The 25,287-nt window shown below is 38.4% G+C and overlaps 2 protein-coding genes across 2 annotated transcripts; one reads left to right on the top strand and one right to left on the bottom strand.

Moving 5' to 3' along the window:
• Positions 1-1,439: 1,439 nt before the first annotated feature.
• LOC121733715 (SET and MYND domain-containing protein 5) lies at positions 1,440-8,705 on the bottom strand. Its single transcript, XM_042124064.1, has 7 exons — positions 8,513-8,705; positions 8,312-8,439; positions 7,579-7,815; positions 7,036-7,273; positions 6,347-6,524; positions 5,965-6,179; positions 1,440-1,833 (listed from the first exon to the last, which is right to left on the bottom strand). The coding sequence occupies exons 1-7, from the start codon at positions 8,549-8,551 to the stop codon at positions 1,714-1,716; spliced, it is 1,155 nt and encodes a 384-aa protein (XP_041979998.1). The 5' UTR covers positions 8,552-8,705; the 3' UTR covers positions 1,440-1,713.
• Positions 8,706-10,181: 1,476 nt separating this feature from the next.
• LOC121733714 (solute carrier family 22 member 3-like) lies at positions 10,182-24,028 on the top strand. The gene is made up of 7 exons (XM_042124063.1): positions 10,182-10,467; positions 18,524-18,729; positions 19,650-19,750; positions 20,235-20,386; positions 21,248-21,874; positions 22,519-22,700; positions 23,821-24,028. The coding sequence occupies exons 2-7, from the start codon at positions 18,637-18,639 to the stop codon at positions 24,013-24,015; spliced, it is 1,350 nt and encodes a 449-aa protein (XP_041979997.1). The 5' UTR covers positions 10,182-10,467; positions 18,524-18,636; the 3' UTR covers positions 24,016-24,028.
• The last annotated feature ends 1,259 nt before the right edge of the window (positions 24,029-25,287 follow it).

Genomic DNA, 25,287 nt, shown 5'->3' with positions numbered 1-25,287 from the left:
TTTGGTAATGAAAATATGTCTATTTAAAAAAAAACATGCATATAAGTTTCGTTACTTTCGTACATAAACATCGCTGCAGTAATTACAAAAACAAGTTTTGTGCATATTCCAAGGAGAACACCTTTAACTTTAGCAAGATTCATAACAAAAATAGTGAAGCAAAACATAAATTTTCTTTGCTCAAGTTAGATATTAACATGCTTCAGTCCATTCCTATACAAGTTGTTAGGGTTAACACCGTTATCATTAAAACCATCAAATGAGCCCGTCAAAATGAACAACTTTTTCTATGAGCACAATGCTGGGAACTCGAAAAAAATGCCGTCTTCATACCCATACAAATTGCCGATCCGGGCAATTGGATAACGGGATTAAACCTACACCCTGTATGTTGCAAACATATTATCGGCTTTACCCATGATAAATAGCGTATACACTTTAATAAACATTGGACGATAATATTTCAATATTTTTTTTCATACAATTTTTAATTCGTAATTGACTACTCTCATAGGTATTCAATTTGTTACAAATTGTCACAAGGCATAATAATAAACACATATAAACGGCAAAGCGCATCATACATGACAAAGATACAGTAATATTTACCATAAAATACTTGTGCAATAATAGAAAAATGTTCTCAAATACTTTTACTATATTTTTTTCACCTTTTTAATGGCTAATAAAAAAGTGTAGCAAGTAATATACCTTAACATATTATCTTTGCTGTGTGAGATGCGCTTTACTTAAAAGATGTGCAAAATATGTAGCAACTGCAACATTCTCCGCATAGCCTACAAATTCTATAATTAGGCCGTTCTGTTCTTATTACGAATATCATATTTACAAGACCTTACGCTCGAGTTGACTACACAAGTATCCACATAGAATCAACATCTTTACATTATACAATCTATAACAACAATCAACATACACATCTTTAAAACATGGAGTATATACATTATATGCACTGACAGCAAAGAAGATCTAGTTTTAAGTTTATTTGCAAATTATACTTTGAAATTTTTATTTTTAGTATTACCAGAGACCAAGTTAGGTATTCGTTGTGGTGGTAGTAATACCTTAATACTCTGGGTATTACTCATCAACTATATATTCTGTGTTTCAATACATTTGAATCCAAATGTAAACAATGCTCAAAATGCTATGATACCATGAATTTTAAGTGTCACACTCAATCGTGCAACGAAAGGAATGCATTTTCAATTGGCATTTTAATTTAGATGAGAATTAAGATTGGTTTACATCACGAATTGAGGTGGAGAATAGTATTAGTATGCTGCCTGACAGCCATATAGCTCCATGCTTTATATGCTCACTTACTCTGTGTCTCTTAGTTCAGTTTCTGCCCTAACATTCAACATATCTACCACCCTAGGTAGTTAAGGCCATTAGAAATAAATATTCTAATGTTGAACATTTTTATGGTTTTTAATTGTGTTTTTATTTAACAGTTTTTCTTTACAATAGCATTTCACCTCTAAAACTATATTTAGGCCAATATATTATTTTTTGTCCAATGTAAGTAACCTTGCTCACTATTATAGCCTTACACCTTGTCAACTATAACCACACTTGTTAACTATAACCGCACTTGTCAACTTCCACACTTGTCCACTAAACACTTCTACCCGACACTTGCCCGCCAGGTTATAGTCCGAGCAGGCACAGAGCGAGCAGGTTGGAGCATCAGTCATCAGCATCGATCTCTTCATCGCTCATCTCCTCCTCGCTGGTGCACTCGGGATCCTGGCGCTGGGAGATGCAGCGGTCACACCAGCAAATGAACAGGTAGTTCTCTGCAAGCTCCTGGAAATCATAAATGAAAAATATTATAAATGTGAAAGTGTGTCTATCTGTCTGTCTGTTACCACTTCATGCCTAAACCGCTGAACCGATTTTGCTAAAATTTCGTATGGAGACACTTTAAGTCCCGGGAAACGACATAGCATACTTTTTATCACGAAAAAATGTACGGTCCCCGCGAAATATACGAATTTTGGCGCGACATAGTTGCGGGCGTCAAGTTACAAATAAAATCGGGAGCGCCATCTAGTGTGAAGGACTAACGTTAATGTTTACTTTGTAAGGATTGTAGTTTGTACAAATCGCCATCTAGTAATCATTGCATCTAGTGAACATGTAACTTAATTTACAAAATATGAAGGGTCCACTGCAATAAAGATGAATGTCCTTAGTTGTTAGTTTTAAGATAATTGAGTTTTTAAATTTAGAATGGTAAAACGAAATGAAACGGTAAAGATTATTTTAAAGGAAACGCCTGTGACGTTGAGCGTTTTAGCTGTGTAGCCGAAATATAAAAAACATATTTATCACGGAACTATAAGCGATATTGCTAATTTTGTAAATACATTTTAAAGATATTATTTCAAGTGACCGAATGGCATTAATCATTAAGATTTTAAATTTTTTTGGACATTCATCATGATTGCAGTGGACCCTTCAAATATTATGTTGGCTGAGAATATTTATAAATAATGCTGGAAATGCTTCTTGCAAACTTTATTGCACCAAAATTTGTAAGAGAAGTTGATTCCTAGGCAGATGGGGGACCTACGTAGTTGGGTCGCGTTATGTCAAACCCAGCCACAGATCACCGATCCGGCCAAATAACGTTGGTCTGTCAACTGCCTAGAAATCAATTTCCTCGGATATACATCGCGCGGTAGCATTACAATTTTCTGGGATAAAAAATACTCTACTCTATCGATTCCACTAGGTTTTAGGCGTAAAGAAGTAGCTAACAGTCAGATCAACAGGCCGAAATAACGACAGACTGAAAAACAGATTTTCGTATGCATAATTTTGGATGGCAGGCGTCCATCCGTTATAATATTATTTGGTCGCGTTATGTCAAACCCAGCCAACTCACATTGAATTGATATAGCCCGACAAATGACGTAGGTTCGCCATCTGTCTACGAATTATTGGAACGTAGTTCCTTATCGCGCGTTGCGCCTTGGGCTAGACTGAAAAGGTTGTAACGACACTTTTTATTAGTACCTGCATGTTATGGGCAGAGTATTCCTGTGCGTCAACTAGATTTTTGAGAATAAACAGCGACGCGTTGTTAGTATTCCTGGGCGTCAGTAGATGGCGTTTTTGTAATAATTTTTTGAGTATAATATTATGTATGTATAGGTTTTTTGAATAACTTCGTTCCATTCGGGTGTCCCTTGACACCAGGGATTGAAAGCGGTACAGTAATACCGGTATTATACCGGTATTACATTACGATACCGCTTTGATTTAAAGGTTGAGCCAAAACGGTAGCGATTTACCGTACCGGTACCGCTAAATAATGAAATCATACCTTAATTTTTTTATGGTATCGTTATACCTTTATTATATTGGTACCCCAACCAAAATCATTTCGGTACCGAAAAAATACAGAGTACGCAACGGGCGGCGCGGGCGCGGCGGCGGCGCGGTTGCCAGCTCGAAACTTATCATGTAAAGACTTGAACAATCCGGGGTAGTTGCAACTTACATGCGTAAATCTATTACAAAATTTTTCCAACCATACCCGTCTACCACCAAATGAAAATATATTATCATTTTGGCATAAGAAAGCTTTGTTGGAGCCTCAACTATATCTTTTATCGAAGGTGGTGTTAGGAGTGCCAGCCACGCAGGTGAGCGTGGAGCGCCTTTTTTCTTCTTTAAAATATGTGATGAATAATTTACGTTACAATTTAAACGAAAATATTGTCGAGGATATCTTAGTAATAAGAAATAATAAATGAACACTAGAAAATATTTTACCGATTTTGTGATCTTCTTCGCAACAAGATTAATTCATAAAAAATAAATAAATAAATACATAAATTATTTAACAAAAAAAATATATACTTATGGTACTGCATATAAATTTACGTTTTAGAAGATTGTGTAATTTTTTAGAGGAGATTTTATGATTGTTTTACTTATATTTCATATATATGTAACCGTAAAATTGTAAAAACCGTTAGATTGTAATAAAACTAGTAAAATTGTAAAATGTTGATAGACTTTGGACGCGAATATTCTGCCTAATTTAACACATTTTTTTCGTTACATTATAAATATATAGTTATAAATATTTCGACATATTTTTACAATCTCGTTAGTTATTTTACATATGATATATATATATATATATATATATATATATATATATATATATATATATATATATATATATATATATATATATATATATATATATATATATATATATATATATATACACGTATACGGTTCATGACGTGTCAAGAATTGTGTACTTTATCCCATTTTTTTTTCCACTTCGTAATCGAACTCCGACTAGGTGACGGGAAATTAAAAAGTAGGCCTCGCCTTAATCGTATAAAAATCACAATTTAAAGAAAATACTTGGTGTTTTGATTTTTGTATTATTGTGATCGATTAAAATAAAACATTGTTACAGAATTTGTTTATTATTATTTCATAATCAGTCAGCATTTTAATTAATAGTAGTTATTTTAGTATTAGTTTAACAAAATTATGTAGTATGTAGGCACCATTTCTTAACCATCTACTTCAGAGTCAGTCAATGGAACGTTTTTGTTGTGCTTCCCTTCCAAGGAATGTAGAAATACAAAGATTCTTGAATACACACGAGTTCTCATACAAAGTTCTATATTTTTCATTTCTTCTTTTATAAGTAAGCTAAAAATGTCATTTCTTTGGTCCTTTTCTTCTTGTTTGATTGCTACGCAGTGGTAACATTCAGGTTCATGTTTTTTGGTGTTGTATTCCAAATGTTTAGCTATTTTAGGATGGAGAACGGAGGGGGACAGTGGTCGCTCCGAATCCCCTAAAATGTCTGGCGAGTGATGACGTTTTATTGCTGATTCTGAAAAAAAAAATTCGGGTAAAAATTAAAACTCACGCTCAAGTTGGCTGGTATCAAATTTAAAGTAAGTTTATATATGTCACCGTAAAATTGTAAAAACCTTTAGATTATTATACAACTAGTGAAATTGTAAAATGTTGATAGACTTCGGACGCGAATAAGCTGCCTATAATTTATTATTTTAACACATTATTTTACGTTAGATTATAAATATGTATATTATGTATAACATGAATCTTTCGACATATTTTTACAATCTCGTTAGTTATTTTACAATTTAACGGTTTTTACAATTGTATGGTGACATATACACTTAAGTTCGTATGTTCGTATAAATAAACGAACAAAGATTAACTGTAGATCATCATTTCTCAACTTTTTTTATGTCGCAACGAAAAAGCCAAAAAGTTAAGTAAAAAGTCTTGTGATCCCGTCACGATTTTTTCGACGTTCGATACAAAAGGTTCGTTCAAAAACCGAATCTTTTGTACCTATATGTAGTTTGTAATTTGTATTAATTTTTCTTTCAACAGTCTGCGACCCTCTTTAAAAACAATCTCGGACCCCCCCCCCCCCCCCTCCCTACCTAGTGATGACACTAATGTAATCATTAATAATAAAAAAGTATTTACTTACTTTTATCCATCTTGGTCTACTCGTTCTTTTAACAAAGTACACACGCAAATTATTGACAACCTACGCGGCGCGGCAGGCAGAATAGAAGTCAGTCTATAGGTTTTTAAAAACATCGGTTGTTTGTTGACAACGCCGCGCCGCACCGCGCAGTCCGGCTCGCTTGCGAATTGCGATGTTGCCGTTCCGCACTATACCTTTATTTTACAGGTTTAGGTATCGAAAAAAAATATTGGTACCGTAATTTTGCAATACCGAAAAATAGCGGTACCGTTATTTAAGGCTATCGTAATTTAAAGGTATGACGTCATACCGTTAACCTTTTTTACCGATATTTTTCGGTTATTCAATCCCTGCTTGACACCTCTAAAGTTTTTTCTCTGATAGTTTAATATTCACAATATAAATATCATAAATTTGCAGTATACCTTTTGCCTAGAATGCCTCGACCGTTGCAGCGCGCACTCATCCAAGTAGCTGATGCATATCTCATCCCCTGGCATGATGCTCCTCAACGCCCGTAGCTGTATCCTGTGGTTGCCATAGGGGAAGGCGGACTCGGCATTCGGTTGGCAGCTGTGGTTGCACGCGCTCTGCAGCTTGAAGAGTCCAGAACCCTCTGTGTTGAGGAATTGGCCAGATTCTGAAATATAAATGTTATATAAGTCAATACTGAACTACTCTTTAAGGTCAGTTTTTTTTTTGATGTCAAAATCACTTTTTGTGAACTCAAAAAATTATTTATTTACCTTCTTTTAAAATGGCCAAAAAATAAAGGGTCTTATCCTAATAACCAATAAAATAAAAAACCTTCTTCAATATACTGGTACAGCTTGTCAATAAACAGGTCAAGCTGTTGCCGTTCATCATCAGACATGGTCTGCTCCGTCACCGAGTTGACCCACAGGGACAAGGGGCTGGTGCCAATGCCTTGACCGTTTGTGCCCACCAGCGCCATGAGGGAACAAAAACCCTCTGGTGTTAGGAACTGAAATAGTTTTTAATAAAAAAATAGTTACTAAAATACGTTTGGAATAAAAATTTTCATCAACATTCTATTCTTTAGATAGTATACTTAAGAGCCTTAAAATTGTTTATGTAATAATAAATAAGGCATCGGCAATTTTGGAATTAAAAAGATCTGTAACTATTCATTAATGATTTAATATTTAAGAAGTGAGCACACTGAGACGGGCCGTGCCGGGGCTCATCGCAAAAATCTGCCTCCATACAATTTCTATGGAAGCGGAAATCCGCTGCGCCCCGAGACAGTGTGCGATACGCGCATCCACTTCCATCCAAATTGTATGGAGGCGAATTTTTGCGATGAGCCCCGGCACGCTGAGCCCCGGCACGGCCCGTCTCAGTGTGCTCATTCCTTTAATGGGCAACATTATATATTATGTAATATATAATTATCAGTTATCATGCTACTTTGTGTTTAATAGGAAGGATTATCTCCTTCCTACCATGATTGGTAATAAAATCAATAACCTCACCTCATCAACATACTCTCCGTTTATAACATTAGCGGTCATTTCTCTCAATGTATTTATTTGACTGTTGAACTCTTCTCCCAGCAGTTTGTGTACCAACTCAGCGTCTTCATTGACAGTACGATGATAGAACTGTTTTACCGTCGCTACTGCAGCTTCTGGGTCGGAATGCTGTTTGATGAATGCAAGTATTCTCACAAGCAGCATAACATTTGCTGTCTCCGGTGGATAGTGAATTTGTCTGAAAATTTTGTTATATTGTTTATAATTAAAAAAGTGCTTGTTTAAAATAATCTTATTTTAATACAGGCAAACTTTAAAAATTAACTACAAATGTGTATTTATAAACCTTATTACTTATAATGTTGAAGTGTCTGTATGTTTGACTTTGACTTTTTGCTATGGATATACTTAAGGGCCGGGGAAAAACAAAATATAGTTTTATCGTGGCAAAATGTGATGTTCTTGGGAAATAAACAAACTTTTATAGAGTGGAGTTGAATATAACATAATGTAATGTTAAATAGAAAATGCAATACAGCTTACTTCCAAGTCTCTAGCAGCACATTAATTGGATGCTGTGCTTCACTCTGAATGTAACACAGTGTTCTGTGATAAGTAGCGTAGGAAATTTCCTTGCACTCCTCTGAGCAGTACAGTATCCCGCACTGATTACAGCTAGTAATGTTGAGTAGGTCGGACTCGAAACAGTTTGAGTGTGGCAGAACTATGTCCTGCTTGTTAGATAGACGCCTCACATTTTGTTCCGGAGTTTCCAGTGGCCTGTAATGAAAAATGATGTGTAGAATATTTTTAAAAGAATTAAAATGAAGATATTTTTTATAAGATTTAACAACGTAGCAAGTCTGTCTGAAGAAATTGTATGTTCATACTGCTGAACCTATTCTGGGCAAGGACAGGATATTTTATATTACAGAAAAATTAACATTAGGTAGTATAGAATATTGACATAATATTATAAACCCCTATCATGTCGACAAACTGGATTCCGCACGTGATCAAATAGCTGGATTATCAATTCTAATTTGGTAATGCACTTTAATCTTTTTGAACATCAGCATACAATGATGCCTACCAACAGGTCGAGAGCTAGGCCTACTAGTGATGACTGTGTTTCGTGGAAATAATGCATTCAAGCTGGCCGAGCCACTGTATTATGTTAAGACTACAGATTACAAAGGTATAGTCTTTAGCCCAATTTATCTGTAGGGATGCCGCGGCAATAGCTAATAAATTATATATATTTTTTTTAACTTACCGCATGCAATGATCGCAAGCTAAATATCTGTAAGCGGCGTTCCATGCGAACTGACAAGAAACCAGTGGATTCTCTTCGAGAATCACATCTCCTCTTTTAAACTGTTTCGTCGCAAACAATCCTTTGCCCTGGAAACGTATTTACAATGTGTTATTGTTCCGCTAACCTGGCTTTTAATATTTAATTAGGTAAGAATGTCACCTTTTTGTTATTCGCAATGCGAACTTCTATGCCTTCCATGTCGTATAATTACACGGGATATTTTTTTATTTATTTAAATACAAGTTTTTGGCCTACAATTAACGATTTTGCTATTATTTTAGGTTATCGATGTATTCTGCGGAAATCTCACAAAAAACGCGAATAATTTTGAGAATTTTGCCGTGCTGCAAGTTGCAACTGTCACTGAAAAATGAAAATGACATTTGATTTGACAAGTGACAACTGACATTTTTTTTATGAAGATTGAAGGCACTACGGCTATAACATAACCATGGCCACTGGGCAGTGTCAATATCTTGGTGATCTTGACTCTTGTTACTTGTAAACAATTTTCAGCGTCGTTTTTCTTTCTCGTCAAGTCCAAAGTCTAGTCGAAGTCGAATTAATAAAAGTCAATGCAGTCAAGAAGTCAAGTCGGTCAATTCAGTAAAGTGGTAGACAGCAGTCTAAACGCTTTACTCAAACTTTCGACCATGGCCATGGTCAAATAGCCGAGTGCCTAAGGAAAAAAAAGTTGTGTATAAAATTTGCGGGAAGAAGTTTGACACCATTGAGGTACTATATAATGGAGAGAGCCTTATATCGGTGTATAAGCGTCAAAAGCGTGTAATGTTATGTCCTACTTAGTAGAACTCAAAGGAGTCGGTCTGCATATTTTATGTAATAAAAGTGATAATAAAGGTTTTTAGTGAACATTTAATGCTAGATATTGTTGAGTTTTGTGGTTCCGCTAAATAATAAACCATAAGAATCAATTTACATGATTTTAACTCCCGAGTTCCGACCAAAATGACGGTCGGTATAAGTTTGACGAGTCTATCTGAGTGTGAATCCATGGCATCGCTGCATCGGTTAGGTTTATCTACTTCAGTTTTTTATTTTCTTAATTTCATGAAAAATAAATTCGCGGTGTTGCTGCCGACTGTACGTGCCTACTACATAATATTATAATAATTACCTATTATAAGCTATGTCCACACTGTGCACTTTCATCTTTAATTTTCGTCATCACTCACTTTCATATTGGCGCATTTAATAATAAAATGCGTCAAGGTAGTGCCGTTAATAGGGCGGTGCCACCGGGCCCCACCACAGCCCAGGCACAGGGCGTACACTCTGGGGGGCGCAAGAATGGCCAGACCAGACAGATCCTTATTTTTGAAATTGCTCCCGATAAGTTTCCACTGCGCCCCAGAGATGTTTCCCAATGTATTAAAAAAATATCCACAGCCGAACATATAACCTCCTCCTTTTTGGAAGTCGGTTAAAAAACAAAAGTGCAGTTATATAGAAGCTCGCACAGGGCGCACTGCGTCAAGGAACGCAACGCCAATATTGTCATTTTTTTTAAAGTTTTGGATACTGTCAGAGTCACAGAAGTGACTGTGACAGTATCCAAATCCAAACACTGTGGTCAGAGTACATGCGTCGCGAACATGCCTCACGTGCGCTGTTGACTGCGCTATAACGCATGCCCTTAATGAACAAAAAAAGGCACAGTGTGGACATACCTAATGTCTAATTTTTATACACAAAACAATAATATGTTATAAAATATATTTTTATACACAAAACAATAATACGGAGAATGTAAATATAATAATATGGAGTTTGCTACTTTTACTGCTTAGTCCGCCGAAGACTCGCTCTCAGTTTAATAGTGACACACGTTTGTGAAGCGCGGAGTCTTTATTTCATTCTATTTTAGAGCGTTCGCGCCTTCTTTCATCTAAAATATTTGTAAAAAAAACTATGCAAAAATCAGTGAGAAAATATCGTATGAATAACCCCGAAAATCCAAAAAGTTCTTTTGAGGACCTACAAAAGTTCGGTAGATTTCAATTTCTACAGTACTTCCTAATATGTTTACCACTAGTGATGGTTGCTATGTTGCAACTAAATTATATTTTTGTGGCCGAGGATGTCAATCACAGGTATTTTTTTAACTTTTTTTTTTAACTTTAATATTGAGTTACTAACCCTAAATTGTCGATTTCATAATTATTCATTTTTAGGGTTCCGTACCCAAAGGGTAAAAACGGGACCCTATTACTAAGACTTCGATGTCTGTATGTGTGTCTGTATGTCTTTAGGCTGTAACTCAAGAACCGCTATAGCTAGACTTCTGAAATTTTCACAGATTGTGTATATATCTGTTGCCGCTATAAGAACAAATAAGTACTAAAAATAAATTAAATAGTTAAGGTTGGCTCCTACACAAGAAACTTGATTTTTCTGCAATTTTTTACTCGATATATCAATAAAGGCAATACATAGGCACTCGAAATACTCAAGAGATACTCAGTTTTATTTGTTATTTAATAATTAATAATAAAATTTAAATAAATGAATTAATTAAGGGGGCTCCCATACAAAAAACACAATTTTCAGCCCATTCTTGCTCTATTGTGATACGGAACCCTTCGTGCGCGAGTCCAACTCGCACTTGGCTGATTATATTTTCATTTACTTATGGGTACTTAATTTTGCCATATAAAGTATTTCGCCCATATTATTTTATTGAAGTGACTAAATAGGTATGGCACCATGGCAACATCCATCGCTATCCCGTCGCACAAACAATGGTCACCGTCGGTCTCGAGATGTGATAATTAAGTATTATCAACAAATGCACTTTTCGATATAAAAAGTGGCAGTAGCCGATTCTGTAGTAGTAGTAAATTATTGGTGGGAGATACGTGGGAGAGCCATGCTTCGGCACGAATGGGCCGGCTCGACCGGAGAAATTCCACGTTCTCACAGAAAACCGGCGTGAAACAGCGCTTGCGCTTGAGTGAGTGAGTTTACCGGAGGCCCAATCCCCTACCCTATTCCTTTCCTTACCCTCCCCTATTCCCTTCCCTTCCCTACCCTCCCCTATTACCCTATTCCCTCTTAAAAGGCCGGCAACGCACCTGCAGCTCTTCGATGCTGCGAGTGTCCATGGGCGACGGAAGTTGCTTTCCATCGGGTAACCCGTTTGCTCGTTTGCCCCCTTATATTCATAAAAAAAATATGCACACAATGAACTGCATAATAGTTTTATGGTTACGATAAAATATATCTTGTGTACTGCGCTTGCACGTTGTAGAGGCCGCGTAGCGCTCTACGAAATGCTGCGCCAATCTCTTTCGTCGACTTTGATCAATATAGAATAGCCTGGCAAAACAACGTTTGCCGGGTCAGCTGCTTGTAAAAATATATAACGCCTCCGTGGTCTAGTGGTATAGAGCACGGCTATTGACTCGGAGGTCGTGGGTTCGATTCCCGCGTTGGAAACATGTCATTTCCAAGTTTGGTTAGGACATAGCAGGTTGATCACCTGATTGTCTGACAAGTAAGATGATCCATGCGTCGGATAGGCATGTAAAAAGTCGGTCCTGCGCCTGATCTCTCACCAGTCGTGTCAATCTACCGTCCCACTGGGTTTGGAGAGTAAAGGAATAGAGAGTGCTCTTGTGTACTGCGCACATACCTACTTGGACACTATAAAATTACTCCTGCGTAGCTGGCCTGGTTTCAATGAAACTGGCCACCGTCACCAAAAAAGGTGTGGGAGCTATTATTACTAGTAAAAATATAGATAGTGAGGAATTCAATAGATAATGAGGAATTCAGATTAATTTGCTCTAACGTTCAAGTTCTAATATAACGGGCGAATTTACCTAGGTTACAAAAATATTGTTATCGCTTTTTTACTTGTCTAATACAGTTCCAGTTACCACCATAAAATATGTGTCACAAAATTTTATAACACTAATAATTTATATGTATATTATTATAATTAGTATAATTATAGCTCTCTATAATAGCTTAGTATTTTCATGTTTGATGATTAGATAGTCTGGCTCAAACAATAACAAGTAAAACTAAAATCTTAGTTGACAACTAAACTACTTACGGCCGTTCCCAATATTCAATCTATCTCTGGTTTGACATACAACCGATCGCAGCTAACATTTACGGCCGTTCCCAATATTTGATCTATCTCTGGTTTTGCCTACTAGAGATAGGAATAGCTCACAATTGACATAAAATATATGTCTCTAATGTCTAATGTGAGCTATTCCTATCTCTAGTAGGGCAAAACCAGAGATAGATCAAATATTGGGAACGGCCGTTAATTGACATAAAATATGTCTCTAATGTCTAATGTGAGCTATTCCTATCTTTACTAGGACAAAACCAAAGATAGATCAAATATTGGGAACGGCCGTAAGTAGTTTAGTTGTAAACTAAGATTTTAGCCAGACCCCCAGATTAGGTAAGTAGCCAGCCAGCCAGCCAGATTAACCAATAACCAGCCAGTCTGGTTTATTTATTACCTAGTAGATTCTTGTATATAAAATTCTCGTGTCACAATGTTATTTACCGTACTCCTCCGAAACGGCTTTACTGATTTTTACCAAATTTTATATGCATATTCAATGGGAATCGGCTACTGGGTACTTTTTATATTGATAAGTGCATTTGTTGAAAAAATAATAGTAAATTATTACAACTCGAGACTGACGGCGACCATTGTTTGTGCGACGGGGGAGCGATGGACTTTGCCATGGTGACATACTTATTTAGTCACTTCATTAAAATAATATTATCTAGGCGAAATACTCCATATTATGGCAAAGCAAAGTTTTCCGGGACAGCTAGTTTATAGTAAATAATAATATTATGCTTAGCATCTTCGTCATTCGCGTCTTTCATGACCCTTACAACATCTTAATCCATACTTATTAATAATATAATTGCAAAAGTCTGTCTGTCCATCTGCATCATGTTACCTCTTCGCGCCAAAACCTCTGAACCGATTCTGCTAAAATTTTGTATGGAGATACTTTGAGTCCCGGGAAAGGACAAAAGATACGTTTTATCCTAGAATGGAAAAATGTACGGTTTACGCGCGATGAAGTTTATCGCAACCTATAGTAATGTCTAGGTAATATCATAATAATATCACATTTATTGCTCTATCTGCATACAGTCTGATAGTAGATTCCAAACAAAACAGTTGCAGTTGGTAATTAAACAATTAAAGTCTTTTATTACTGAGCTTATGAGTTATGACTTAGGACTCAATTAAAGCCTCTTAATCGTTTATCTAAATAACAATTATTATGTCTTCTCTCTTACTCATACAAAGAACATAATATTATAAGAGAAGAAAGAAAGAACATAATATTAAGAGAATATGATATTTAAACAACGATTAATTATCTTTTATAACAGTTAAATTGACAATAAACGTACGTAGCATGTTAAAGATAATTGACGACATGAGTGAAAGAAGTAGGTAAGTTAAAAAAGATGCCTTTTTTGTATAAATTAGGGTCGGGAAAATTATCCTTCATCCTAATGTTATAAAATTTTAGTTATGTGGTTCTTCCACTCACGTCTTTAATTTAGATAAGGAGATTTCGCTTGAGGTAGGTTATGATATAAATAAGAATCTCGTAAAACTCTAAAGTAGTGCAAATATTGCGATAAAAATAAAATCAAGTATTTGCTTTGCAATATATAAACCAACTACTACTAGTTATTAACATCTAAAGCATAGACTTATTTATATACTGCTAAAGTCTATACTCTTTTTTTTTTATGATATAAGGGGGCAAACGAGCAAACGGGTCACCTGATGGAAAGCAACTTCCGTCGCCCATGGACACTCGCAGCATCAGAAGAGCTGCAAGTGCGTTGCCGGCCTTTTAAGAGGGAATAGGGTAATAGGGGAGGGAAGGGAAGGGAATAGTTGAGGGTAGGGAAGGGAATAGGGTAGGGGTTAGGGGATTGGGCCTCCGGTAAACTCACTCACTCGGCGAAACACAGCGCAAGCGCTGTTTCAGGCCGGTTTTCTGTGAGAACGTGGTATTTATCCGGTCGAGCCGGCCCATTCGTGCCGAAGCATGGCTCTCCCACGTATAAAATCCCACTCTATCTCATGAAAGTTACAATTTCGTTCAAAATCGTGGAAAATCTACTAAAGAAAACCTTTCGTACATTTTCGACGACAAATAGCTGGCTTAGTAGTTTAATGCAAACAAACCTTTCCTCTTTATTTTATTATAGGCAACCATTTAATACACCATAAATTATCGTCAAAGTTTCCTTTAGAGCCGCTAATGGCCGCTATCCCCAACTCGCGGCCCGATGCGGCCCACCGGGGCTTTATTTGTGGCCCGTGTGATGTTTACCATTTTGAAATTCACACCCTCCGACAAAATAATGTAAAGTCGTCGTGACTCGTGAGTCGTGATAGTCTGTGAAAATTTTTCCACTTTTAAATCGTTAATTTGAAAAATGTTACTTTTTAACCCTAAAAAAATTTTGTTGCGGCCCGCGACACCAAGACCGAAACATGTTTGTGGCCCGCATGAAAAAAATGTTGGGGACCACTGCTATAGAGTCTAGACAAAAGTATGTCTGTCAGTTCATCTGTCTGTCACCTCGTCACGCCCAAGCCGCTGAACCGATTTTGCTGAAAGGTATGGAGATACTTTGAGCCCTGGGAAAGGACGAAGGATACTTTTTTTATCCCGGAAAAATGTACGGTTCCCGTGCGGTAATTAAGGCGCAACGGAGTAGCGGGTGTCATCTAGTAAAAATTAATTTGCATAATATAGCAAATTACACAGCTCCTTTTCGTCTCTATTAGGAATTCTTTAAAACCAGCTGGCCAACTTATCAATGTTCGTGGCCTTGTTTTTTAATTTGTTGCCAAAACTTTGGCCTCGGGCTAGGGCTGCCATTTGTTCGGATTTCCTCGGATTTGTCCGAGTTCGAAGGGTGTCCGGGGAGCGTCCGGCCGGGTTTTCGAAAAGTGTATATTATACGTGGGAGAGCCATGCTTCGGCACGAATGGGCCGGCTCGACCGGATAAATACCACGTTCTCACAGAAAACCGGCGTGAAACAGCGCTTGCGCTGTGTTTCGCCGAGTGAGTGAGTTTACCGGAGGCCCAATCCCCTAACCCCTACCCTATTCCCTTCCCTACCCTCAACTATTCCCTTCCCTTCCCTTCCCTACCCTCCCCTATTACCCTATTCCCTCTTAAAAGGCCGGCAACGCACTTGCAGCTCTTCTGATGCTGCGAGTGTCCATGGGCGACGGAAGTTGCTTTCCATCAGGTGACCCGTTTGCTCGTTTGCCCCCTTATTTCATAAAAAAAAAAAAAGTGACCGGGTGAAATCTGGACACTTTTGCTGAGAAAACTTTGAGTCATTCAGCAATTACTCACTTTCATTCTTCTTTGATCCAAATCAAGTACGATTTCTAGGACCTGAGTTAACTAGATTTTACAAAATTTTGTTGGAAAAGAATGATATTATTGTTTTAGCTAAAATTGGCAAGACTCGTATATTATACTTTTTAAGGGATGTCTGGGCAAATAACCACATTTCGGCCAAATTCGGATTTTTGTTGTGCTTGACCGGAGACGGCAGTTTAAATGATGGCAGCATTGGCAGCCCTGCCTGATACCTCAGACAGACTCCCGTCGAACCAGTTTGGTATTTTCTATTCTATTCACCACTTCCTGCGTAGTAGTCACGTGATATGAACAACGTGAGGATAGTAGTAAGTAGGTACTGAGTAGTGACCACAAGGTCATTAATCATTATTATTTATTATGGGTCTCAGAAATATTTGATTGAAGCTGGGTCCGGTAATATAACCTCTGAAGAATTGTCTCTTCCCTTCGGAAGGGGGAACAAGAGGTCCCATAGTAGGGGCCTCAAAAAAAAAAATAACCTCTGAGTCCTCTGGGTCCGGTAATTGACGACCTCTGTGGCTCAATTGGTTGAGTGTGTGGCAGCTTAAGCTGGGGGTCGCGGGTTCGAATCCCGCCGACGGAACAAAAAGTTTTCAATGTAACCGGGTCTGGATGTGTATTAAATATGTGTATGATATAATGAAAATCTTAAATTTATGTATCTATAGTATAAATAAAAGTATTAAATATATTTCCGTTATCTGGTACCTGTAACACAAGTCCTTCAGGTACTTAGCACGGGGCCAGACTGACGTGGTGTGAAGCGTCCATAGATATATTAGATATTATATTATTATTATATTATTATAACCTTTGTCTTCTACGCAGAAGCGTAGTGTGTATTGGCGGGCCCCGTATGATAAAATTTTGAAGGCCATTAGGAACTTCTCACAAAAAGATAGCATCTATAGGGTGTTGCCAACTTTTTAACTTACACTTTACGCGGGTAACTAAAACGTGGGAGAGCCATGCTTCGGCACGAATGAGCCGGCTCGACCGGAGAAATACCACGTTCTCACAGAAAACCGGCGTGAAACAGCGCCTGCGCTGTGTTTCGCCGAGTGAGTGAGTTTACCGGAGGCCCAATCCCCTAACCCCTACCCTATTCCCTTCCCTACCCTCTCCTATTCCCTTCCCTTCCCTTCCATCCCTACCCTCCTTTATTACCCTATTCCCTCTAAAAGGCCGGCAACGCACCTGCAGCTCTTCTGATGCTGCGAGTGTCCATGGGCGACGGAAGTTGCTTTCCATCAGGTGACCCGTTTGCTCGTTTGCCCCCTTATTTCATAAAAAAAAAAATAGAAGGTATTAACACTCTTCTATACTATATACAATTATAATATATATGTATTATAATTTGTGTCTGTCTGTCCGTTTGTCTGTCTGTCTGTCTGTCTGTCTGTCTGTCACCTCTTCACGCACAAACCGCTGAACCGATTTTACTGAAATTTGGTATGGCGATACTTGGAGTCCCGGGAAAGGACATAGGATACTTTTTATCCCGGAAAAATGTACGGTTCCCGCGCTATACACGAATTATAGCACAACGGAGTTGCGGGCGTCATAGTCGTTTATAAATCGTTTAAAGGCCGGCAACGCACCTGCAGCTCTTGTGATTGTGGCGAGTGTCCATGGGCGACGGTAGTTGCTTTCCATCTCGTTTGACCCCTTATTTTATAAAAAAAAATAACGTTTCTTCTTTGGATACATACACCTTGTATTGAAAAACTGCCAATTGCCTGTAATTAATATATTTTTCTTAAACATTTAGGTATATACACTCTTATCTACTGGATAATATAGTTTTATAATTTGGTGTGATAACTCGAGTGGATTTTACGTAAAACCTGCTCAATATTCAAAACTTTCTATGAGTCACTGACCTCAGTAATCGATATTATGAGTAAGTAGTCTTTTATTTTAAAAGTTTGCTTGAATTGATATTGCTATTTAATAATGTACTGTAATACCTGTACTTAAATATAGATTCAGGTGAGGTCGAGGATATGTTTTAAAACACTTGTAGTTCCATCAGTGGTGGGGCAAGACCTTCATTAATTGATGTGGGCAATATTTTGCGAGGCCCCCTGAATGCCTGACGGATGACGCGATAGGACGGATTTTGTTGGATCAAATAAGTTGGGTGAAATAATTTCGATACTCAATATTTATTTATAAAAAAATTGAGCACCAAAACTCGTAAATCCTAAAAAAATGCTCGTGGTCCACGGGGCACGACTCACGAGGCCGGTGACATCACAGAAACACTGTTTTAAACAAGCACTAATAATTAGTTTTTAGGCCGGCCATAGATTGCGGGTGTCATATTTTATAATTTATAACTAAGTATCAGTGAATACTGAGAACCCCTGTCCGCGAAACCCACTTTGGGAATCCGTGGCTCAAGTTCGAAATGCGTTTTAGCCCGGCCGCACATTGTCCGAATTCTGATCAGAAACAGTTGAATTTCGCCAGACCGCCACCCCGCACACTATCCGAAATATCCTTCCGGCGAGTTCGAGCTCACTCGGCTCAGTACAAAATGTAAGAGACAGCGCGGACGTTCAACTGTTTCTGATCAGAAATTTCGGACAATGTGCGGCCAGGCTTAAACGCTTGTCAATTATTTTTTATCGGGATGAGCCGAAAAACACACGATAATTCTTATCAGATTTTGGTCAATTTTTTTAAGAATGTTGTAAGCAAAGAACCTTTATTTTTTGCAGATGCCGGATCCCAGAATGCGATAGTTTTGATGCCACATTCGACACCCCGGAGTACTGGCCGAAAGACATAAACGCCAGATGTTTTCGGCCAGTGTTGATAGAGGGATTTGAAAATGGAACGTGTTCGAACGAAACCTTCACTGGTATGGTGGAAACCTGTGATGAGTGGATCTAAGTATGAACACAATAATTCGATTGTGTCTGAGGTCAGTTTAACCCATCAATCACCAAGCGGCAGCCGGCTGCCGCATAACAATTGAAAATCTATTGTGTATGTGATACTTACGATGGAGGTGATAAATAAGGAATTGATGCGAATCCCAATGCGAAGCCCCGGGCGAAAGGTATTCGCAAGGCTCTGGGCGGCAGGTCTTTGAGAGGCCCTTTGTCTTACGAAAAAATACCTTGCGAGGCCCCTGCAACAGCAAGGCCCCGGGCGATTGCCCTGTCCGCCACCCCCTAGGGCCGCCACTGCTTGATAATATAAACGCGAAAGTGTGTCTGTCTGTCCGTTACCTTATGGATCTACTTTAATATTATTATTTTTCGCCTATCAAAGTTGATTAGCAATATTATGTGAATGTTGTTGCGTTAATCATAATTCTGTTCGCTTTGCTTATACCATGAGCCTACTCGTCGCTTAATTGAAATTAATTACCATTAATTTGTTGTGGCTTACAAGTATACTGGCCGCTTACACTCGGCCTAATACTGGAATACTCAGATTAAGTGGTACTCAAATCACAATATGCTGTCCTTGTCATATCCAGGCAGTGACCATCCTGCAAGTATTTTCCGTACAAATACGAGTATACATTCTAGCACTAAAATAATGTTGGTCTAGTATGTGTCTGTACTCAACAGTGCTTCATCAGAGTCAGTGAAGTCGTTTTTGAGATTACTGCAGTCTGTAATTAGAACACAATAATAAGACGAACATCATACCTCCTTTTTGGAAGCTGGGTAAATCTTATTTACTATCATTCTTATTTCTATAGCTTTTATCGCGGGCTTTCCGTAAAAAAATCCGTCAAAACCTAGGGGGTGTTAGGTTTTTTTTTGATACCGCTGTGCCGGTAAGTTAATAAAAAAGCTATACAAAAGCTTTACTTCGATTTTTTTTCAGCTAAACCTCGGCTGTGAGTCATGGAAGCCCATGCTGGTGGGCAGCATTCACAACGCTGGGATGGTGTTCTCTATGTCCATCGCTGGTTGGATCGCAGACAGGTATATCTCCTTTTTTATGAAATAAGGGGGCAAACGAGCAAACGGGTCACCTGATGGAAAGCAACTTCCGTCGTCCATGGACACTCGCAGCATCAGAAGAGCTGCAGGTGCGTGAGGGAATAGGGTAATAGGGGAGCGTAGGGAAGGGAAAAGGACTCCGGTAAACTCACACACTCGGCGAAACACAGCGCAAGCGCTGTTTCACGCCGATTTTCTGTGAGCCCGTGGTATTTCTCCGATCGAGCCGGCCCATTCGTGCCAAAGCATGGCTCTCCCACGTGAAAAATAATAATACTTTATCTATAGCTATAACTTTTCTTAAGTCGGTTAAAAACGCTTATTTATTTTTTAAATATTTTTATGATTTTTTTACGGAAAAAGTTAAAATGGTCAGAAAAAGAAAGAAAAACGTGTGTATAATTATTTATGCAGTAATATGTCATCATCAATATCAGTAATGGAGGTTCCATTTACCTTTTTTCAGATTCGGCAGAAAGCTATCAATGATACTCTGTTCTGTAGGCGGAGCTGTAGGCCTATTCAAGATATTCCTCACCAACTACTACGGTTACCTGGCTCTTGAGTTCTTGGAGACAGTGCTGGCTTCGGGATTGTATACCGTTGGTATAGTTATAAGTGAGTGTTTTTCAGTTTTCAATTTAAGGTCATAATATGACTCGTGAACTTATCACAGCTCTTAGCTACATCTAATATCTCCCACACCGGTTTCAATGACGATGGCTGGACGGTGTCATTAAAAACCAGACCTGTAGCTCTGCCATGAGTTTAAAGCTATAGTATTTTTCGATACTCGATACCGACTACCGTAAATTTTTAGTATGGCAGTTACAGCGCCTCTAGCGGTTATTTGCGGAACTAAAATCGCCATACTAAATATTTACGTAGTCGATATCGAGTATCGATAAATACTATAGCTTTAAACTCATGGTAGAGTCACTGGAGTAAATTTATAATGCCAAAGTGTGTGAGCAGTTCACAAGAGCACTCTCTATTCCGTTTACTCTCATAACCCAGTGGGACGGAAGACCGACATGACTGACGAGAGATCAGGTGCAGGACCGACTTTTTACACGCCCATTCGACGCATCATCATCGTACTTGTCACTAATCAGGTGATCAGCCTACATTGCCCTAACCTAGCTACATACTAGATATTTCAGTAATCACTGATCTCTACTCAGTCACCACGTCGTTAATAAGACACCTACGGAATAATTCATTTTAAATGCATGTTCTATGCCTTTTTGCTCTTTGGATATCCTCATATAAGTTAAGTAAGCTTACTCAAAGAACATCGTACGTCTTACTCAAAGTGATAAAATTCTGGAACAATCCCAGTCGTTCTGAAATACGGCTTTCCACTACTTCCAAAGATAGTTTGACCTACAAGTTTGCTGATGGTAACTACTTAACTCAATGTAACTGGCCACTTTGATTAATTTTCCCAAAAATACATATTATTTTGTATCTTTACAGTGATAGAAGTTGGTGGTGAATCCAAGAGAGTATCAACCGGCGTCATATTTTGTTACGCCTTCTACGTCGGAGAAGTGTTATTTGCTATCATAGCCATGGGGCTGAAGTATTGGAAGTACATCATCATGATGGTATACGCACCGATGATCCTCTTCCTATTCTACGTGTTCATATTAAGAGAGAGCATACGGTGGCAGATCATCAACGATAGAATAACAGAAGTGAAAGAAACTCTCAAGATCATCGCTAAAATGAACAACTTAAGTGTGACAGAGAAGGAAATAACTGAAATCACGCCGGAAGAACTGACGAACAAATTCAACGCTGTGGTACAGAAAGAGTCGGAAAACTACAAACATATTATAGCGTCGAAAGAGATGCTTATACGTTTAGCGGTTTCGTCCTTCTGTTTTTTTACGTCAGGACTAACTTACTATGGGATGGCTGTCCATTCGGTGTTACTACCAGGGAATAAATATGTGAACTTTATTTTGGCAGCCCTAGTATCGTTTCCAAGTGATCTCGTTGCTTTGTTCCTAATGAAGAGGTTTGGAAGGAAAAGGACTTTGCAGTGTGGTTACGTCTGCTTAAGCGTGTTCCTCGTAGCGTCATCATTTTCGCCTGAAAGTAAGTCAAAATCTTAACTACTAATACGATTTTGAACGAGATCTCAAGATTTTCCTAAAGTCTTGCGTCAGTCTGAGTTATTGCTAATTGTTTTTAAAAATAATCATATCCCCTCTTTGATAAATTCGGAAGACCAGAAACATGCTATTTAAATTCTAATCCACATTACAAATGCAATGTCTGTGTATCTATTTAACAGTACTCAGAAGGTACCTCTTCACTCTTAGGCCCTTGAACCTGCCTGCCTAGCATACGCCAACGAAATATCTCACTCTCAAGATAATTAAAAACTACTCGTCTCATAATGTCAAAATCTCGACATTATCTCGACAAAACTCTTTAAAAATGTGTTATTTCGATGATAGATCGAGACGCGAGAAAAAATATTTGTCAGGGTCAATAGAGATGAAGAGACAAACCATCGAGAAAACATGTAGAGTTAGATATCTCGTTGGCGATGATAGGCAGGCTGATGACTGATGAGTGATCGGCATAGAGATACTTTTAATGCCTAAATAAATTTAAGGCTCTTGAGTCTTGTGTTCAATTTTTTCTGCGTTTTACGGACAACGTCTAATAACATGATTCTAAGAAAATTGTATAGTCTTGTACTTGTAGCTCTAAGACTATTTTCACTTTTGCAGACATGTCCCTACTCAAGATAATACTGTTCCTGTTCGGCAAGCTGGGCACGGTGGTGTGCTTCACGTCGATGTACACGTACGGCCTTGAGCTGTTCCCCACCAGCGTGAGGGGGACGCTCTTCGGCACTGGCAACACCGCCGCTAGGGTCGGCAGTATGATAGCGCCGCTGACTTTGCTGCTGGTAAGTTACAACTAGTGCACTGGCAATACCCCCGCTAGGGTCGGCAGCATGATAGCTTTGCTGCTGGTAAGTTATTATTAGTGCACTGGCAACACCGCCGCTAGGGTCGGCAGCATGATAGCGCCGCTGACTTTGCTGCTGGTAAGAGTTTTGTACCTGTAGAAGCTTGGAGCGTGCTGCCTGGCGAACTTGGAAGTCGTTGGTTCGATGCCCAGTAATCACCTCTTCGGCACTGGCAACACCGCCACTAGAGTCGGCAGTATGATAGCGCCGCTGACTTTGCTGCTGGTAAGTTAAACTACTGGTACACTGGCAACGCCGCCGCTAGGATCGGCAGCATGATAGCGCTGTAAAAGCTTGGAGTGTTTCGAACTTGGTGGTCGTTGCTTCAATGCCCAGTAAACACCTGGTTTAGTTTAGAGTTTGGCGAATTTGGAAATCCTGGGTAATGTAAAAGCTTGGAGCGTGGCGGAGGAGATCATTAGGTCGATGCCCAGCAAACACCTGGTACAGTGGCTTAGAAAGTTAGAGCGTGGTTTGATTTTTACTCAGTGGTTGTTGGTTCTATTTTCGCAGTGGAAACATGTCACCAAGTTTAATTGAGACTTAGGTAGATTACCTGATTGTTTAACATAAGCTGACCAAACTAGGTCCGCCATTTACCTATATGAATCAATTTCTTCGATGGTACTGTTATATCCCAACCCTGAAGGGGCTAATGCTGACATCAGCAATCTAGATGTTTAGACTAGGTCTCAGTAGCTGGGAGTCAGTTCAGTTGGCTCTGAGCCTTCAATCGTGACGGTTTAGCGAAAGGGTCCCAATCGTGTAATTCATTTCATAGTTATTGTATTGCCAAGAAGTGTTAATCCTTAAAAATCTTTTTAAAACCTAATCCGAAAAGTAGGTACTATCACAGAAGTTGATTCCGAGGCAGATGGGAGACCTACGTAGTATTGGTTGCGTTACATCAAACCCAGCCGAATAATTAACATTGAATTGACATGATCCGACCAAACGACGTTGGTCTGTCAACTGTCTAGGAATCAATATCTTTTATGGTACGTCCGCTATCTGCTTATAAATACCTAAATTTCTTCAATGGTACAATAAATTCCAGACAACCACCTCAGCAGCTCTCCCAGCGATCATCTTCAGTTTCTGCGCGCTAGTCTCCGCCTTCCTCCTCATGTTCACACCAGAGACCAAGACGATGCCGATGTTCGACACCATCGCCCAAGTCGACCACTACATGAGGAAGAGTGATGTCACGGGAACAGACAACATTAGCTTTCAAATTACTGAAAATACATAGAAAATTTATTATATTGTCTTATTTTGATACACAAATTCTAGCAATATTTCCAGAGACCCGGAAGCCAAAAAACCCGCAATTTACTTGCTACTCCAACGCTGTGCAGTAGCAAATGAACTGATTATACCCAAATAGAATTGTTGTCATATTTTGTCAGTTCCTACTCCTCCTATTTTCTTCTGATTAATTTCGTTGCGGGTCCCAAGACAGCATTAGCATGTCCCTCGGGCTCCCTGAGATCATATCAAAGGGTTTTCGTGGTTGGATACCGCTGTCGATCCTGGCGACACAGGAGATACAATGGTGGGAATGTGTGGTGGGCCAAAGCCCGTTTAAAAAAAATTGTCAGTTGGAGGAATTTAAGTGATTTCACAGGAATTTAAGTGATTTCACAGGAACCGACAACTTCAGCTTTCAAATTACTGAAAATGGGAATAGGTATTGCAAGTTTCATCAAAATCTGTTTTTGAGATAAGGAATTTTAATTCTTAATTATTACGTACAATTTTGAAGTCAGTTTTATCTTTTTAAAATACTATTATTATTTAAACATTTAAAAAACATTACTGATTTTTCTGGAGGCATGCAAGAAAAAAATTTTATTAAGAATTATTATAATATTATTAACATAATAAGATTTAAATACTACTCCAATGAGTAGTATAAATAAAATCATGATATAAATAGTTCAGTAAAAGACATCAACGACAGTCGACGACGTAAATACATTGCTCTAGGTACTCAGCGCTATCAAACCACATATATTTAGATACTATTTATGAATTATGACGTAAACATGTTTACCTATTTTATACACTACCGCGTCTGAACTTCGTCTAAAAGTCGTTTGTGGCGTGGAATTATGATTTGCCGCAATTTTTTAACGTTCCTTGTGTTCTTATGTTTTCTCTATACTTAACTCTATATTTTCTGGAGTAGGAATATGCTTTTTCGATTTGTGTATAACTTCATAATCTAGCTGACGTTACGCGCGTTATTTCGCGGGAACCGTACATTTTCCCAGAAAAAGTAGTCTATGTCCTTCCCTGTGGTTTACTCTATAATTTTCTTATAATTAGTTTATTGCGTTATAAGATTGACGTGTCTGTCTGCCTGTCTATTTGTATGTGTGTCTGTCCGGGATCGATTTTCGGTCTAGTTCTTTTTGTTTGAAAGCTGACACTATCGAGATTATTCTTAGTAATAGCTTATCAGCTGCCGGAAAGTTTAGTCCGCTTCAAGTTTACCTACTAAATGAAAGATTGCTGGCAA

The sequence above is a fragment of the Aricia agestis genome, chromosome 14 (assembly GCF_905147365.1).
Source record: "Aricia agestis chromosome 14, ilAriAges1.1, whole genome shotgun sequence".
In the NCBI taxonomy this organism is placed as follows: Eukaryota; Metazoa; Arthropoda; class Insecta; order Lepidoptera; family Lycaenidae; genus Aricia; species Aricia agestis.
The sequence above is the reverse complement of the archived record's forward strand: the minus strand, read 5'-3'. Positions and strand labels throughout refer to the sequence as shown.

What these genes read in the sequence shown, in the direction of transcription:
- LOC121733715 (XM_042124064.1), bottom strand. Translation starts at nt 8,551, where the DNA reads ATGGAAGGCATAGAAGTTCGCATTGCGAATAACAAAAAG. An exon ending in GCATTGCGAATAACAAAAAG is followed by an intron (nt 8,440 to 8,512) that starts GTGACATTCTTA and finishes ATACGTTTCCAG; the next exon opens with GGCAAAGGATTGTTTGCGAC. An exon ending in GTGCTGCTAGAGACTTGGAA is followed by an intron (nt 7,274 to 7,578) that starts GTAAGCTGTATT and finishes CAAAATTTTCAG; the next exon opens with ACAAATTCACTATCCACCGG.
- LOC121733714 (XM_042124063.1), top strand. Translation starts at nt 18,637, where the DNA reads ATGGAACGTGTTCGAACGAAACCTTCACTGGTATGGTGGAAACCTGTG. An exon ending in TACCGTTGGTATAGTTATAA is followed by an intron (nt 20,387 to 21,247) that starts GTGAGTGTTTTT and finishes GTATCTTTACAG; the next exon opens with TGATAGAAGTTGGTGGTGAA. An exon ending in GTCATCATTTTCGCCTGAAA is followed by an intron (nt 21,875 to 22,518) that starts GTAAGTCAAAAT and finishes TCACTTTTGCAG; the next exon opens with ACATGTCCCTACTCAAGATA.